Here is an 18,850-nt window from a genome sequence, read left to right on the forward strand (position 1 = left end):
TCAGCTTTCATTCCTTCCCTCTTTCTCTCCCTCCCTCTTTTCCTCCCTCCCTCCCTGCCTCAGACCTGTGGTCCATGGCACCACTGCTGGTACTATGACACTTTCTAGCATCAGTGCTGCAAAGATAAAATGTAGCCTCAGTCCAGAGCTTTGTAGCTTTGCAGGTTAAGACTTTTCTAAGCATTTAAACTAAATCATCACTTTTTCAAATAAATTTGGTGGCTTCTTTTTCATGCCCTTTGTGAAAAGCTGTCTCACTATTTTTTCTTTTGAGAAGACTTTTCTTACTTGTCCCCACTCTCTTCCACAAAAATCAGAGCTCTTCCAACTCTCCCTTGCAGGTTCTATTTTCTAAGCATCTAAACCTTCTAAGCTCAATTGTTATGAAAAGTCACTAAATTGCCTGTAGATCTGTTGCTCCTACTTTGGTTTTGACTGATGAAATATAAGTTTCATTTAGGATTCCCCTGAAAAAACAGGCCAGGGAGGGATGGGAAGGAAATGGAATTTCTTGCTGACACCACTCTTTCCTATGAATCCCAGGGGGCACCAGTTGATGCCAATGCCAAGCACTCAGTGGTCATTCAGTGCTGGCCTCTTAAGTATCATTTCCCAGATATAAAAGCATATCTAGTCATGATGGAGACTGAAAGTACAAAGTGTGACTCCTGTAGAAGAGATCTATAACTTTTCTAGCTGAAATGCTGGAGTTATCCACAGATGTAAATGCAAGATGGATGAGAGAACTACAAGCCTGTTCCCTGCAGCCCCACTACCCCTAGCTCTATGTCTGGCCTGAGGGGAGGAAGGGGGCAATGGCTCACCAAACCGAGGAATGGTTGGGTTTGTCTGAGAAGCCCTTGATGCTGGTGCAGCTACTGGATTAGCCACGTGTTACCCTTTTGCTAGGTTTTGCTGCATGCACCACGAGTGTCTGGGGCCTTTGGCTTTCTTGGGCCAGAAAAAAACCCAGTTCATCTCCTTGAAGACAACCTTCCTGGAGTGTAGACACAGTAACTGAGACTGTAGAGACAGGACAAGACAACTGGAAAATATTTATTACTGAGAATAATATATAATTTATTATTATTTATTTCTGTAACAATTAATTTTTATCTCTATAACATTCTATTCACTGGGTACCTAGCATTTATGCCTTCTCTATTATACCCCATGTTGGGATCCAACCATGTCACCTGCAGCTGCACGGTTTGGAAGGCATGGGCGTGTAGGGCAATGACCTCCGTGTTGGAGCTTGGCCGTGAGCCAGCCTTGGCAGGGCAGCAGCAGAGGCCACAGCATCTGTGACCCATTGCAAACCATGGGTCACAGATGTGAAGCACACTAGCCTAGGGAGCCTGAATAGCTGATAAATCTTGATGTGCGAATGGAAAGGAGGGAAGTCTCAGCCCTGACATAAAAATGACTGTTTGGTACAGAAGGTATAACATGGTGTAGTGAAGTAGTAAATGGAGCAGAAGCAGCTTCCTGGATGTCAGCTGGGCTGTGACTGTGGTGATAGTGATGCACAGGCATTTCTGATTTGGGTAGTTGATTTAGCATGTGGCTCAGTAGGTGTGGACTTACTGGGTGCAGATATCTAGGTGTGCTCCTGCGAAGCTCCTGCCAAGGGAGCGTTCTCCTCCACAGAAGCAGCTCCTACAACAGGTTGAACATCAGAGCTTCTTCTCAGGCAGCCTTCCTCTAAAACTTGGTTCAGTGAAAATGCATCTGGGGCCGTGATTTTTAAACCAGCACTTCACACACAGATTCTTAGCACATAGGGAAAAATCTCTCGTAAAAAAGGTATTATAGTAGAACAGTAGCTAAAAAGTGCAAAGGCGAGGAGTTAGTTGCTATGATTTCTGGCAAGAGCCAGCTCCTTAGTGGAGATAAATGGAGGGTTTTTTTCTTCACACATGCTTTGCTATGCCTGCCATAACTAGTGGTAAGCCAAGTCAGAGACTGTGTCATCCAAAGGAAAGCAACAAATAGCTAAAGCATTGTACCTGCATCCATTAAAGGGATGTTTCATAGAGTAGAGGCAAAACCAACAGCGCATAGCACAGTCAAAGCCTCTTGATGTAATATGGAAAAGAAAGCCAAGACTCCTTGAATCATGCTGAGATCAACACTCAAGGAAATGATTTCTCCTGCACAAAAAATAATGAACCTCAGCTTTGGTTGACATTGTCTCTGACTGCACGGCAACCCACCCCTTCTCTTGTCAGCATGGGATGAATATGTTCTCTCAGTTGATGGACTGCTAAATATATGGTAATTTCCTGAAACTTCAGGAATGTTAGTGCCAGTGTCTCACAGGTATTTTCCAAGGGTATCATGCAGCATCTCCAAACTTTATTTCCACTCTTCTTATGGAAAAAATACTGGGAGGTTCCAGAGATTTCAGAATCACAGTTTTCTGATAAGTATAAACCTCCTCCTAATTTCCTTGATGGATGTATTTTACTAGGCACCACTAGCTAATACAAACATGATTTTTGTCTCTGGATCTCAAAGTACGTAACAAAGGTTGATACTATTGTCTACATTTTGGTACCACAAAGAGAGAGCAGTTCCTCACCCCCATTGTTACATTACTGGATATTAAACATTTGCATATTGAATGTGAAACTTCAAGATGGTTTTTGATGTATTTTGGGTAAGTCGTGATTAAAACAGTCTGACTATGTCCTGCATAGCAGTCATTAACGGACCGGAGTGCGATACCCTAACTAACATCTTTGCCAGCTACGGACTTGTCTGCTCTGGGAAAGCAGAGACTCCCCAGCTGGCTCCAAGATGGAGGCTACATTTGTGCAGTGAAGCTACTGAGTTGGGAGCTTATGCTGATCTCAGCAACAGTTGGATGAAGCTATACAGCTTTTGGGCATGATTAGATAGAAACATCTGCACAGCACTAAGCCAATGACCCATGCATGGACTTACCAAGTGAGTTTTAGCCTGTTTTCTGTACTTGTGTGCTGCATGGGCAGGTATTCCCAGTGAAATTAGATTTTAATGGACTTTTTAAAAAGCAATGGACAGCTACTATAAAGTATTAGGTAGTGGAAAAGTGTTTCAAGAGCTTTAGGGATGTCATATCCCTCTGAATAGTCTGACCTAGAAACTCCATGTGGACACAGAGTTTTAGAATAACAGGTTTCCCAGGAAACTGAGAATAACTATTATTCACGATTGCCTTATTCATAAATCTCTTGAGTGCCTGTGAGAGAGTGTAGCCAGCCTTGCTGCTGACGCAGTCTGCCAGCCTTGCCTTGAAGCCACCAGGCTGTGACAGTCTGCACCTGCGGTACCACCTACATGTTATAACAGCTCTCGGAGGCTTGGCTGAGAGAGCTCGGACCTTCCCACAGCCTCTGTGTCTGGTACATCATGACTGCGTAGCATGCTCTCTTATTTCCTGATCTTACACCACTGAAGGTGGGTGAGGATGGAATATTCCCCTGCTTTCCCCATCCTGCAGAGCTCAGCAGAAGGGCAGCCCCTGCTCCTTCTTGGGGACAACACGGTAGGCTGGGTTGCAGATTTGGGCTGGCATTAGAGAAACAGAAACAGGGAAATTCTTTGGCCCATCTTTTCTTCTTCTGGGAATCATGTCCCCCACAGCTTGTCCTCTGGTTTGCAGTCTTGAAGGGATTCCTGTGAGCCACTGTGGGTCATAGTGGGGTCAAACCTTCCACCTCTTTGTCTCAGTCTCAAAGACTTTTAATGATAGAGAGGCAGAGAATCCAATCATCACCACAATGACCAGAAGAAAAATTTCCTTTACCTACAAAACAAATTCATGGAGATTTCCACCTCATTCAGAGCAGTATCTCAGCCACATCTTAGGTGTACCTTTTCTCTGCAGGCTGTATCTGGCAGGCAGGGCTTTTTAGGATGAGAGAGGTGTGCCTATCCAACCAAACATCTACGGTGTCAACTCACTTGTTTCCACAGTGTGTAGTGCTAGGTCTATCTAGAGCAGACCAGTTATGTCATGATACACAGTCCTTGACTCTGAGCCTCTAGGGTCACAGGGATATGGGGATGTTAAGACATAATTACATTTTTAAAAAGTGTTTTTCAGTTGAAGTACTATAATGTGACCAAGTTTGCCAGAGACCACCAGAATCATTTTTAATCATATGAATTTAAAGACATGGATGTCCTAGAAACATGCCATAAGAGTCTCTGAAGGTGCAAAACTCAATGGGGTATGTTGGAGGGACAGGTAGGGTGGTAGGAACCAGGCTGGTATGGTCTCATCCCTGCTGCCTTCTGGGAGCTGCTCTTGAAGTGAACTGTTCCCAGATGCTTGCCCAGAATTTGTCTTGGAGAAAGCCTGACAGGGCTCATGTATGAGCTAACATTTGAACAATGAGGACTCCAGGGACTGACTTCAGCTGGGTCCCTGGCACTCGTTCAGCAGTGCAAACACATTCCTAGATGTCAGACAGACAGGTAGCCCTCAGGCCTGTTTCTCATCCTGCAGCTCAGACTGCCATCACAGAGGCCTTGTTCTGAACTGTGCAGCATCATGTAATTCTCTCATCCCAAATAAGAGGGAAAAAACAAACAAAAAGCACAGTTCTTTTGTTTCTAGTTGAGAGATTTCACTTCTGTTTCTTTAGGTACATGAAGTTGTTAAGCGTGCAAGAGATAAAGCAATTAAAATGTATTACAAACACAGTGAGCCCAGGCTATTTTTTCCCCGGACTGGTTACCCATTCAAATGCCTTCAAAGACACCTACCACTTTCCTTGGACTATGTAGTGAAGCAAGGCTCTTACCTCAGAGGGCTAATTCAGCAGGTACCTGAGTTGGGTGGGAGTTTGTTTATAGGCAAAGAATTTCATTTACATGAAGGTGATTGGTTATGATTGGTTAATCTCAATGATATAAAGAGTTTGTAGACAGGTGAGGCAACTCACAGAAAAAAATCTGAAGAAACAAAAGAGAGGATGTAAATCTTACTATCTAAAAAAAAAATTAATCAAGCGTTATAATGTGAGTTTTGTGTCACAGTCCTTCAGGGGGTGTTGATAACATGAAAATGTTTTGAAGATGATGAATGTGTGAATATTTAATGATACAAAGCCATAATAGATTTATTCTTTTCATTATATTGTGTCACTTCAGAAATACACTTTCTAGTGTTTAATAAATTACTTTTTTTAATTGTACTAGTAATTTAGTACAGTTGGTTGAATATTCCACGATGAGGAAAAACCAGCCAAATTCCAATCTAATGCTTTGATAACTTCTCTCTCAGTCACCCAGCTGGCTGTGATGTGATTGCCTTATAATTGCAATGATATCCAGAAGATCTTTGCATCCTCAAGTTAAGTAATATCATCGTCACTACTATGTCCCTCGAAAGAGCATGCTTTTTTTCCCCAATTCTTCCTCACCCTTAAACTCAGTTCTTTCTCGAAAAGCATCTCCCTCTGAGGAAATCTGAAAGAAATAACTTTTGGGAAGCTTTACCACTAGCAATTGCATTTCCAGGTGTTATGAGATGGTATCTCATTGTGGTGCTAGCAAGATGAAATAACTCTATGGGCTGCACACTTGCCAAACCAGTTAACCTCCTGAGAGGTGATTGTTAGTCACTTCACAGGGCAGTGATAAAACAACAAGGAAACAACTTGTGCACAAGGGTAACAATCCTCAAAACCACTTCAAGAAATCCCTTAGGAAATAATAAACATGCCAGGATTTTACCTGCCATGTGAAAACCGTGATGATGCAGATGTTCCTGAAGGAACCAGAGATCAAATTTCAGGTTTCACCACATTAAGCAACATTCGCCCTTAGAGCAGACCGATGGTCCTCAGAAGCATTCAGCTGCAGAAAGAAAAGCAAATCTGAAGGGCTGAGGTATTCTTTTGAATGGTCTGCACTCAGCCCTCTTCTTTCCTTCCAGAGTTTCTCCCCTTCGGGGCCTCAGCACCATGACCTCCAGGGCCGCTGTCCTGCAGGAGAGCCAGGCAGTGTGGGAAGGGACCCACTCACCACCCCTAGCACATCCCCAGTGCCCTGCCTCCTCTGGACCCACAGCCTTGTGTTGTGCAGATGGTAGGAATGTCTTAACTCTTCACAATATGTTGATTATTCCCCAAATTGACAAGCTGGAGAAAGGAGATGTGGGTAGCACAAAAAATAGTGGAAATAAAATCAGTAAAATGTTAGTCTTACTGAATTCATAACTGGTTTATCTGCTTTTCTGTGCATCTGTGCCTGTGTCTGCAGCATGTCATAGCCCATGCTGCCTGGTTGATCTTCTGTTACCTACAGAGTAAAATAAGGAAATAGGATATTCCTCAAAAAATGATCATGTTCCTCCAGACTAGTTGGCCTTAGAGCTCTCTGGACTTGTTTCAGAAGAATATCATATAAAGAAAAATTCACCTTTCACCTTTTGTTTTTTTATCTGGTTGAAAAAATGTCTTAGCTACTTAAATATGTGGACTTTTAAAACCGAGGGGTTTAAAAATTCATTTATGAAACATATACCAAAACTGGCTGGGTTTATAACAGTGCTGATGTATTTCGCTGATGGATTAAAACTTTTGGTAAATTTCCATACAGGGATTTATATCTCAGCTAAAAATTCAAATATGTTTTGGGCAACTGTAGCCTGCTTGAAACCTCATGCTCTCTTACAGTTCCCCATTACTTTAACACAAGGTTAGAAAAAATTTCTCTCATTATGTTTCTCTGGAGTCAACATTTCTCCGATACTGATGAAAAGTCAGTGTTGTCTAATATTATAATAAAACAGCTTTTAAAAGAACAGTAATATTACAAAGTGAAACTACCATTTTACTCTCACTTTTGATTCCTGTGTGTACATGAATGATGCAACTTTCAGTTTCAGGATTACATGTTAGCTTTTCATGATGCCCTGCTTTATCTTGTTTGCAGGAGGACAGTGTTCAAAAGCAGTTATTTAATATTTTCTTTCTGCTCTCTATTGACTATGGGTAGGTATCCTTGTCAAACCTTGCTCTGAATAGGGAATTAATTTCTTCACAGTGCTCTTTGTAGCACTCAATGACACTGAAGAAATATTCACATTTTCTGACATTTAACATTTTTTTAGAAAGCCTCCATTTGATGAAGTGGTGTTATCACCCCTATTTTATAAAACAAGAACTGAGACAGGAGAGAGAAGAGCAAATGCCTCTTGTATTCAGGATGCCTGGAACTAAGAGCCTGAGAACAATGTGGTTCAAAAACATGCACAGAAACAAGTAAAAATTCTTTTGTATGTCATTTTATTGGACATATTCTCAGAAAGTCTGGATTGGTTACAATCATCTCTTCTAATACACGTGTCTGACAACAGTAGAAGGATGAGGTCCTTCATATGTAGTTAACAAACAGGTCAACAATGGGATGTTTTGCCTATGGATTTGAATGTCTGGTAGTAGAGAAATAACGAGACTTAGGACTCTCCCAGTACTTGGAAGGGGTCACAGCTTTTCCATATTCTTCACTTGCAAGCGTTGTCTTCTCCCAGGTTTTGGCTCTCCATTCCTCTGACTTTATTGCAGTCATTTCACCCTAAAGCAGCAAAGTCTATTTTTACCCCATAGAATTTCTTTGTCTGCTTCCCCGACTTTCCTGTACAGAAGAAAAGTAAAATCTTTTTAAAAGGCTTAAAAACACAGCCCTTGCACAAAGCCCATTCCTGAGTCTATACCGAATTTCATCTTCAAAGTAATGGGGACAGCAATTTGAGCTTTTCAAACATAAATGCGCCAGAATATCTCCCAGGCCTCCTTTATTGCTCTCCAAATGGTTGTCATGTTCCTGCAGAGTTTGCTTATATCAGTAGTTTAATAACATTAACCCCAGGGGGCATGAGAACAGCCCAGGTGACCTTTGAATCGGGGTGAGATTTTTTTGCAAAGTACAAAATGTCTTCAGAGGTTTCTCTCTAGCTGATAGTGGCTCCCAGATCCTTCTGTAACTATTCCTCAGTGGAAGAGTCATCCTTAAAGAACAGGCTGTATCCTACACTGTGCTTGAGCATGTGGAGAATGTGCCTAAGACTTCTACTGCAACAGGGACAAGCAGGCTCAATGTTTCCTGCAATGAACAAGTCCTTCTTGAAGGGAACTCAAGGCCCATGCAGGGGGAAGGAATTTTAGTTGTTCCTAAATGTTGGACAATTTCATTACATTCCTTTTTTTTTTTTTTTACCTGCCTGTAAACTATCAGTCCCTTCCCTGCTGCACCAAATGTCCCAGTGGACCTCTCCTCTAGAGAAGGCTTGTTGGTTGACACATTTTTGGAAGAGAATATCACAGAACCACAAATGGGGCAAATTAACTGGCAATTTAATGACTACTGAACTGTTTACCTTCATTGAAGGTTCAAAACTGTGACAGCTAAACAGCTCAGGGAATATTTGTAACTAGTAGGTCTCTCAGGAGAGATGAGACTTGTCTCACTGTTACTCAGAGATGGAGATGAAAAGCTGATATCAAGCAGTCACTGATGGCTAGTTCAACCTGACCCGATGCGTCAGGCTTCCTCCTGTTTATTGTTTTCTTTCATGGTTCTTTTCAGGTTGTAGTGAAAAAAATAAATGAGCTTGTAGTGACATCCTAGTGTCTCTGGCCCACTGTCACTTCCAATATGCTATTTCTGAGCTGCAAGGTCATATGAAACCCCCAGAGGAAATCTCTGAGGAGTTTGTCTTTATTACTCTCAGAAAACTTGCAATCAGCAATGGTCCAGCAACCTCCACCTCTTGCTTTGCTGTTACACTCTGAGACCCAGGAGAAGGTACTCTTCCCTTCCCCCTGAGGTGCTCGGTGCTGAATCAAAGGGCTATGACATCATTCAACGCTCTGAACAGTCTTGACAACATAGAGACAATGTCTGAACCTTGGGAGGCTGCCGTGATCTGGAAGAACATAGTGGCCATCTGCCACTCAGCCTCCTGCGACAAGTCTTGGAGGGGGAGAAGGTGTAGTGGGGAGAAAGAGGAGGAGGAAAGAAACAGCTTGGTATTTCAACAAAGGTATTTCAGGGCTTTTCATACCTTATCCTTGAATTCAAAACTGATCCATGATTAAACCCTTAGGAGCATAGTGCTGTAGCTCAGGACAACTACATTTGTTAATGCCAGATTGCCTCCCTGGCATATACAATTTACATTACTGCCCCCCCCCCCCCTCCATGTTTTGATGCAGTTCCAAACACATAAATATTTCATTCAGACTGTGGGAACAATGTTCCTTGCCTCGAATGAGGGGTGCCAAGTTTTGTTTTTGTTGGATCTGTGAAGAGGAAGAGGTGAGAACTGCTGATGTTGTGGGCCTTTGGCAGCAGCTCTGAAGTGTCCGAGCTCATCTGTCTTTGTATGTAGTAATGAAATGTGAGGAGACATACTTTAGTAGGAAGCAGTTTATCTAAGGAAGTATCTAAAGCTGGAAAACTGTTGCTGATGCCATGGGAGTATCAAAATCCTGTGGGTTGGTAGAGATTGTTCCTGGATTCCAGTTTTTCATCCCTCTCATGAGCCCAAGCGAGGCCCAGGAAATTCATGCTGAGATGCAGCTCAGTCTCAGACTATGAAAGCAAGGAGATATTCTGTCGCCCCTAGAGAAAGACCTTTCCTCCAGAGGAAGGAGGGAAGTCTCTCTCTTCAGGAACTTGTCTAGAGGATGCTGAAAAAGGAACTTCAGTCTGTGAATTTTGTTTTCTGGCAAAAAAAAAGATTAGCTTTCTGAAGTCTGCAACGCTAGCCTCAGGCCGCTTCTGGTGCTCTGGCTATGTTTTTTATCCTGTCCAAGCTTCAGAGTGGGGCTTGACTAAGAAAAGCCTGAGAAAGAAATGTGGAGGGAAAGAAGTCCCTGCTCTTTTTATTATAAAACAATTGAGAGGTGTTTGAATGGGAGTCCTGCTCTGTACTGTCTAAAACCTGCTCCCTTGCCCAGCCTGGAGATATGAGGACAAGGAGCCCCAGCCATGCTGAAGGAAAGACTTACTGGAATGACCATTGTCTCTTAGATGCTCCTCCTTGAGCATCCCCATCCACATAGAGAGCATGGTATGAGTCTGAGGGGACAGATATAGGACCTGGGAAGGGCTTAGAGGCATTGGACCTGGGAGTGAGCCAGGAACAGGATACATTAGTTTGGAGCTATGCACTTTCATCATCCAAGTCTCTATTCAGCAGGCTACTTGTCATTACTCGCCAAGTACTACAAGGGCTGGTTTTTTGAACTGGCAAATCCTGCTGTGTGTCAATCCTCATAAAAGGGCAGGGTCAGAATGGGCAGTCCAAAGAAATTGAATTCAACTTTTGGGAACACCTTGAAGTGTAAGATAGGAGGTCTCTGTTCTTTTGCAACGCTCTTCCAGAGCTTCCAGCCTTGCAGCCCACAGGACAAAACCCACAAAATGCAAATTGTCCCTAACAGACAGCTAGATTTTCTTTTGTGCCACTTTAAGCTGAGCTGTACAAAGTGGTGCCCAAACAAAAGATTTCTCGAAAAGTTTACTCCATAGACAGCTCTGATTCTGCCCTCCTTTCCATGACACAGGCTCATCTCTGCCTTTACTGAACTGGCCCAATGACTTGGCCACTAGGACAGAATCTGTCATTTGCCTTTGAGCATTATTTTATTCAGCCAGTAGCTCCACTTCTTTCTGTGGATCAGGGACTGGTTTGCAAGTGTAGGTATGCAGAAAACCAGTGTGCCAGGCTATGTGCTGTGCTGCTCCATGAGCTGTTGGACGCGTTATGCACGTGTTGCAAAAGGGTGATAAAGGACTGATTACATCAGCGTATTAATCAAATCCCATGACAATTTTCCTGTGGAACTTGTAATTTCCTCACCTAGTGTCTTCTGAAAGGTGGAAATTGTCTGGATTCACATAAGCGTTGCAAGGGTACATCAGTGCACCGTGAACTTTTGAATGGTCCAGTCCTCAAGATGAGCCAGATTCATAAGCAGCAGCGAGGATCAATTGATCAAAGAATCACCGAAAAGTGTCTTAAAAATGTGGCCTTTCTTTTAGCATACAGAAAGATCAAGTAAGCAGGAGTAATGGCATTTTCCCCTCCCCTGAAATAAAACACAGGAGCTTTCTTTAGCTTTGACTGTATTTCCTTAGTTAATCAGAGTACTGTAATAAAAACATTGCAGAACCCAGGAATAGACACGCAGAGACCCGACTTTTCTCTTAGATAAATTCACTCCTATAGGCCAGTCACTTCAACTCTTCTTCCTCCATCAAGAAAACAGAGGATCATGTTGCTTGGGTAGCATTTGGAAAGTACCTTAAAATCCTGAAAGAACAAGCATTGCATAACTGCTGTGAGAGGCAGACAAGAGCTTAACAGATACACATAAAAAGAAGTAATCTGATCTGAAAAGACTTAACACTTGTGGGAAGCACTTTCGACGGCTGTGTTTGGCAATACGTGCTGCATATGTTTCTGTGTCTCTCTGCCCACTGATTTTATTTAGATTAGATCATTTTCTAAAGAGGTGAGTTCTTCCTTTAGTCCTCTGCCTGTGACTGCTGCATACTAACGAAACACTGTCTGTTAAATCTGAAAAGTCACACAATTCCTTAATTTCCCTCCTTTTTAAACTCTCTAACACACAGGAATTATTGCTACCCACAGTTCTCTCTCTTCAAAAGTGTGGCAGCAAATTTGACTACAGAATCATCCCCACAAAATACTAGTAATGAAACAAAAATAAAAGATTTAGGTTTAACAAGCCTGTGATTTGGGTATTTAGTGGTTAGTACAAGCTCGTGACTCAGCCAGTCAAATAGTCTGAACTGCCTTCAAACCCCACCACACTTGGACACAAGCTGCTACTTCCCCAGTACTGTTGCTGACACCAAGTAACCTGTATTCTCTGTAATGAACTGCTTTTTCCATAAGAATTTTTTTTTCTGTGAGATCTGAGGACTGCAAAGGTTTGGAAAAAAACCCTAAAAATGCTAAACGTTTAAATGCTTTTCTGTGTCTAAATCCTAAATTTCTGTTGGTTCACATTCAACTTTAAACATGTATGGCTGTGCTCTTTGGTATCTGGTATGTTTGTACACAAACAGTGTGTCCTTTGAGGAGCCCTAAAGAGTTAACAAATGACGAAAAAACTGCTAGTGAAACAAAGTCCCTTTCCAATTAATAATGAAATGCACACTGTCTGTTTTCACAGAAGGCTGATGTTACAAAATGAGCATTCACAGGACTTCAAGCTTACAAGCTTAAAGTCACTGAAAGGCTCTGACTTCTGACTGTATTTTCCTGCTGGCTAGAATGATCTACAAATCCTTGTTTTTTTAATTTAACAGTCTTTGGGAACAGGCAAATTTTCCATAGAATTAGGTTAAAATGTTTAGTAACCCTACTGCAGGAATACTGACTTTGAATTCTTAGAAATTTCTACTGAGGGAGTTCTACCAGTGAGTTAACATTACACCTCCAAAAAGAAATAACCTGGTCCATTTTTCAGCTGGGAACATCTGAACTAGTGTATCAGTCTTGGTTGGGCTTAGTAAGGGGGTAAAAGACTCTTGTTTGTGGAAAGTATCTGCAGGTATTTGAGTAGCATGTTCTGGGACACTAATGCATGAGGAAAGGTTACCTCAGCTGATTTTCTTGGTGTTTAAATCTTGGTGATTTAAATTGGTAGAAATTGGAGTTGAATACTTTTTGTTCAGGCCACCAAGGTGTTAACTGATAGTCTGAAAACACCAAATGAGATAATTCTTCACGTGACATTTAATCAAGCTATGGAGCTCCGAGAAATTATGGGTGTTGAAAGTTTAAGTGGGTTCCAAAAGCAGCTGGAGAAATTTCTAGAAGTAAAATCTACCAGCAATTACCATAAATAAGGTTTAATACCAGCCTCCAATTCAGGAAGCCCTTAGTGGTGACACTGTTCTGGGAAAGCACAGCTGTATGTTTGGCCATTAGCTACTACTGCTTGACCTACACCTACTATTGTCCCCTAGGTAGGTACTGTTGACCACTCTGAAAGGCAGGATACCAGGACAGATAATAGATGGATTTTCATCCTGACTGTCCTTACGATGATGTCTTCTGTAAGGCCTGTTTGCTGGAACATGGACTGTAAGAAAAGTGATTGGTAAAAGTGCTTATGTGAGACTCCTCTGGAAGTAGTTTCTGGCTGAGGGTCCCATTGCATCTGGAAATGGGCATGTGGCTCTGCAATACTGTGCTGGGCCCACGGTAGAAAGGGTCTTCAGTGGTGAATGAGAGGCGCCATGGGAGTGTTGTTGGCCTTGATTTTAATGCAGATATTTGCTTCCTGCTGATTGCACTTCTGAATAAGAGCATCTTCACTTTTTATTCTGTATTAGGCTATTTGATAGACCAGGGCTTTTGCTAATTGTGCACTTCTAGGACATACTGCCACCACAAAAGCTCTGTCTTCTCTTCCCCCAGTGTTGTCCTTCCTTCTGTTGCCCCAGCTGTCACCCTTCTGATTTCCACCATGATTTTGCCTTCTTCATCACTTAGATGACCCTACCCCATCACCCCCTGAGGCAAGAAGTCTTCTGAGCTGGCCACTGACTGAACAGGCTACGTAAAATCTTCAGACAGATCATTTTCTAAAATTCTTTCACAAGCCATGAAGTGGTTATGGTGGGTTCATCTAGCACATCCCTTCCGTAATGTTTCTTGGTACTTAGCAGGAAGCTATGCAGTCTTGTTTCCTCATCTTCTTGTTACCACCAGAAAAAAAACCCAAACCCTAGACTTTTTCAAACCTACAAGTATAAATAGTATTCCTGAACAAGAATCTAATTCTTTGGCTCATTTCATAAAGTGTGAGTGTTATCTTGTGCTTCTCCTAGCATGTTGTTTAACTCTTATTCCAGGAGTAAACTCGATAAGAGCCTTAGTGGGCCAAGATAGTCTTAAACACAACACAGACATTGGGAGTGCTTACTGTTGAGTTGTTTCATCTACTCTTGCTCTGTTTGCAACAGCAATGTCACAGCAGCATGAAAAAAAACTGTGTAGTGATGACAGCCATTTACTGAGGTGAATATAGTCTGAACTTCCATATGACAAACATAATACTTCACCTACTTTTTAAAATACAATAATTGCTTTGATCTACAGATTAGAAACAAGACTGTTCCTGTGAGCTTTGAAAGCAAGTCTACAGTACAAGACTAGGAGCAGAAAAAACCCCGAAAGGCGGGTAGACAAAATCCTTTCAGTGTATGTAATGTCCAAACTATTTCTAATTTCCTTCAGTACATTAGAATGTAATGCATTTCCATGACAGCAGAAGCCATTCAGTGGAGACATCTCTTTTTATGCACAGTGCATAGAGATTTCTTTAACATCATTATTAGAGGAATATATGATATACAGCTCCTTTAAGATCAAGGTAACTTATAATTAATAAAATCCTTTACAACAATGTAGACAATTCAGATTTTGATGCCTGAGGAGTTTGATGTAAGTTGGGCAGGGAAGCAATCATATCACTTTGAAAGTTCAAGAGTTGTACACAATGTGAGTTGAGAGCAGTCAGCATGGGATAAAGCATCTGCACAAGTTTTCTCCAGGTCTTTCCTTAGTCCCCTCCCACAATTTTGAGCCACACAGCCAGCTTACATAGTCACCTAAAAGGCCAGTTCCACATTTCTGAGGAGGTATTAACATGGTGCATTCACTTTCTTGGGATGGAGGCACGAAGCTCAATAGAGACTGGTGATCCAGCTCAGTATCCACCCGTGCCCACACAGCACAGCCTACCTGCACACTACACACATCTCCATGCTTCTGCTGGTGCCCCCGTCCACACCCAGCACCAAGGTGGTGGTGCTGAGCTACACCACTCCTGGCTTTACAGCTGTCCCTTCTGGAGCGGTTAGCTGTTCGATGGTTCGATAACATTTTCCATTCAGGTGCTCTAAAAATCAAGCCAGTACCCAGCATTATAAAATCAGCTTATATTTCTTAATGGGAACTCATTGGAGAAGAATAATGAACAATGAGCTTCCTGTGGCTTGGGCACTGTTGAGGAAATCTGGTTGATACAGATATGGTACGGTTAGATAACTAATTAGTCCATAGGGCACAACAGCAAAATTTTAATTATTCGTATCAGCAACATGATACTCATTATTGAAAAATAAAGATTTACACCAGGTGGCTTCCTTCTTAGAAAATCTTAACTCAGACAGACAGAAGCCACCACAGACAGCAGAGTGGTGGTGGTGGTGGATGTGGGAGTTGAATCCCTCTTACCATCCCCATCTTCCCTCATGCCCTGATTGCTATCTTCATGTTCACAAAGGGCATCCAGCATATGCTTTGCTCATAGGATTATTAAATGAGGCTCTAGGCTTGGGCCCTAAACTTGTCATCAAAACTCCTACTAAAAAACCACCCAGTGCTCCTAATAAGAGAAGCAAAACATGGACCTAAAATATTCTCTTTATTCTGAAAGTTATTGACAACACAGAGAGGAAGAAAAGCAGCAGGGTACAGCTGCTTTTAGAGGCACATCATCTTCTACTGGAATAAACATTTTTACTCCCTGTGTAATGCAGTTTGTCTCACAAGTTTTAAATCTCACAACGTGGCTAAGAGCTACTGAATGGTGTTACAAGGCAAAAAGCATGCAGAGGAGCTAGCTGCAACTCTCCTGCACAGGGAGGACTATCAATATCCTAGTGATGGAAAGAGATGGGCCAGACAAAAGATGGTATGGACCAAACCTGAATCTCCACTTTGCCATTTTACTTTCTGGAGTATTTAAAAAAAGACAGATGGATGGAGCTGTTTCTAGAGTGCAGTGATGAAGAGGCTGAAGATGGTCTCTTTTCCTTAAGACGGAAATTGGAATTTAACCCACCTTTTGAAAACAGCAGAATACAGCAGGAGCAGTGCCACTAAAACAAGTAGAACTGAGCTGGGCGGTTGCAGAAACACATCTTTAAACAGCAAGATACAGCTGAAAAGCTCAAACGTGCTGAGACTGTGGCCAATTTTTAGATAGTAACTCACATAATAGATAGGCTATTTATCATGTGCTGATGTTTTCTCAACAGTTTTTAAAGGTTAAATAGATCTTGAACCAATTCATGTTGCTCTGACAATTTTACGAGAACAAAAATTAAAATAATACAATCATAACTACTCTCCAAAAAGTTTGCTGAGGGTTTAGCATCAGACCACATCTATTGCACTAAGGGTTTTCAGATGGTGACATGCAACTGTTCCTGAAACATTCAGTCACTAATGCCGCTGTAGTTCACAAAACTGATTTTATTTAATTAACCAAGAATTGATACATATTTTATCGAGTACTTTAGAAGACAATGAGAGATTCACTGCTGCAAGTCATACTTTAAAATACAAAAGGGAAATCAGCAAAAAGTTAGGTTCATGTCCAACATGAAACACAAACATTTTGCTTTCAGGAGCTTCGAGTTTTAAAGACTGAGAACTCTACTTACATCAAAGGGTTCAAACACATCTGTATCACAAAATCTTTCTATTGCACTATAGCTCCTTGTTCAAAACGCACAATGTGCATCTGCATTATCCACATATAAAGGACCATCAGCACAGTCAGACAGAAACAATCTAGAAAAGGTCAGAGGGGTTGTAGGCTGTAGAAGTAGGGCAGTAAAACTGAGGCGTTTGGAGGACCAGTATCCAACACAAGCCCTGTTTCTCGCTGGCAATGCAACAGACATTAGGACTGCAGCTGTGCTACTGTCCTATGCAGAGGTAGCATAATACTATGGCTTTAAAGACTTTCTTTTAAATAAGGCTTGTCTGAGCTGAAAGCCATATAACAACTGAAGAGTTCTTATAATACTAGCCCAAAGTATAGTATGGCAGCACTTTGGGATTCATTTGTTTAATAACAGCTGCCAAATCCAAGTAGGTGCACTATCTCTTTGAAATCTGCTGCAGCACATCATAAATGGTTCTGGGCAAAGGTGGTAACACCAATTACTTCTTTTTCCCCCTCATCCTCAGCCATATGGAGAATGCTGACAGTCAAGAATACAACAGCAGGTAACACTCGTGAACTGGAAAATGGAAGTCCTGCCTAGCTATAAAACAGGTCCTACTTTGTCTAAAAAGACAACCTGGAAGAGGTGACTGGCAAAATATTTCAGTTACATGGACAATATAGAAAAACAAATATAACATTTGTGAAAGATACACACTGCCATAAGCACACTGGTGCTTAAACCCCCACCCACCTCACCTTATATCTAAAATTCAAGACAAAGGCAATTTTAATGTTTATTGAAGGTAGAGGTCCTGGGCAGAGGGGATGACATTAAAGCTGAATGCTACTCTCCCAAAACAGTCCAGTAACAAACCAGGACAGTTTCCCAATTTACAAACACTCCCCCTTTTGTCTGCTCCAATACACTTCAGTATCTTATTGTTAATTAAAATTTAAGTCACAGGGTGTGTGGGGAGAGCAACCTTTCATTGCATTTACATCTACCTCACTTTGGCTATCAGGTGCTTGGCTCTGCTGAGGCACTCAGATGCTACTGTAATAGAAATAACACTATTCTCAAGTGGGGTTTGAAAACCAGCACAATTAATACTGTGTTTGATACTACAAACATGTCAAAACAAATTCCACACATACAAACATTACAAAACAGCTTCTACAAGCCATTATAAAAATGGATCCAACTTCACTGATCTTCAGTCCAAACTCCAAGGCGGATTTGTTAGTTACTAAGACCAAAACAACTGAGAAATAGAAATTAAACTAACATTTAGCTTACGTATCATTACATTTGGTAAAAAAAAGTTTTAAGACATTATTAATTTATTAATACATAGAAAATTCAAAATCCCTAACATTTACAGTACCCCTTTATAATAAGCCTGTTTGTAGTTTCTTTTCCATCAGTGCCAAGTAATTAATCTGAGACATCAGTGTTGAGATGGCTAATCAAAACATCTCAGGCTGAACAGAGCAACCTCTATTTTTCCTGTGAATACACAGCCAATATCAGTGGCCAGCCACCATCTGGTACAGAGTAACCAGACTCATTTAAAAAACAACTACAAAAAAAAAAATTCCAGGGCTGAGAGCCCCAAGACGCCTCACTTAAATCCCAGAACTGAGATGGTTGCTCTCAGCAGAGCAACACTTCAGAATGCAACCTGGCCATCTCTTTTTACCTACAGGATTATGTTTCCTATCCCTGTACAGCATAGTGCTAGTTCTTTCCTGCTGCCAGCTTCAGTTGCATTCAAGGCGTGTCACTTGCTACTCATGATAGAGATTTTTTGTCCTTGTTGTTCCTTGTGTGTTTGTTTTTTTAATAAATAATGAAAGGCTACAACATGCATTTTCAGGTACATGATTGCTGATTATTATACAACATGTAGTCTGTAAACCAGCTTGACCACTGAGGAATTGTCAGGCTATCAAGATGGTTGCATTCAAAGAGCAGCACCTTGTGTTGAGCACAGTGAAGGCAGAGGAGAAGCCCTCCTGCAGTATGAAGCTCCTTCCTGCTGTGGCAGAGAAGCATCAGCATGAAGAGTCTATAAGCCTTTGGCGAAGTTTTTTATCTTCTCTCGGACTCATGTTGCCACTTGCATCATGGTCTGTCAAAACTAAAGAGAAAGTAAACCTTTAGAAGGGGAAGGGCCATCAAACCACTTGACACATTCTTGTTTACAAAGGAACTGCCACCAAGAAGCGCTGCAAGGCTGCCTGCTGCCCTGTGCTGTGCTGGAGCTGCTGAGCAGCCTCCAGCTGCCCCTGTGCAGTCCAGATGTGGCACCTAGCAGCAGGATGCCCTGCAGCCTCTC

The 18,850-nt window shown here is 41.8% G+C and overlaps 1 protein-coding gene across 1 annotated transcript in view; it reads right to left on the reverse strand.

The window, feature by feature from the left end:
* Positions 1–16,303: 16,303 nt before the first annotated feature.
* Positions 16,304–18,850, reverse strand: part of PANX1 (pannexin 1) — a 28,040-nt gene continuing 25,493 nt past the window's right edge. Inside the window, exon 5 of the mRNA XM_074932464.1 lies at positions 16,304–18,652. Within this exon, the coding sequence (XP_074788565.1) occupies positions 18,567–18,652 (86 nt within the window). The 3' untranslated portion in view covers positions 16,304–18,566. The remainder of the gene's footprint in view (positions 18,653–18,850) is intronic.

The sequence above is a fragment of the Athene noctua genome, chromosome 1 (genome assembly GCF_965140245.1).
Source record: "Athene noctua chromosome 1, bAthNoc1.hap1.1, whole genome shotgun sequence".
In the NCBI taxonomy this organism is placed as follows: Eukaryota; Metazoa; Chordata; class Aves; order Strigiformes; family Strigidae; genus Athene; species Athene noctua.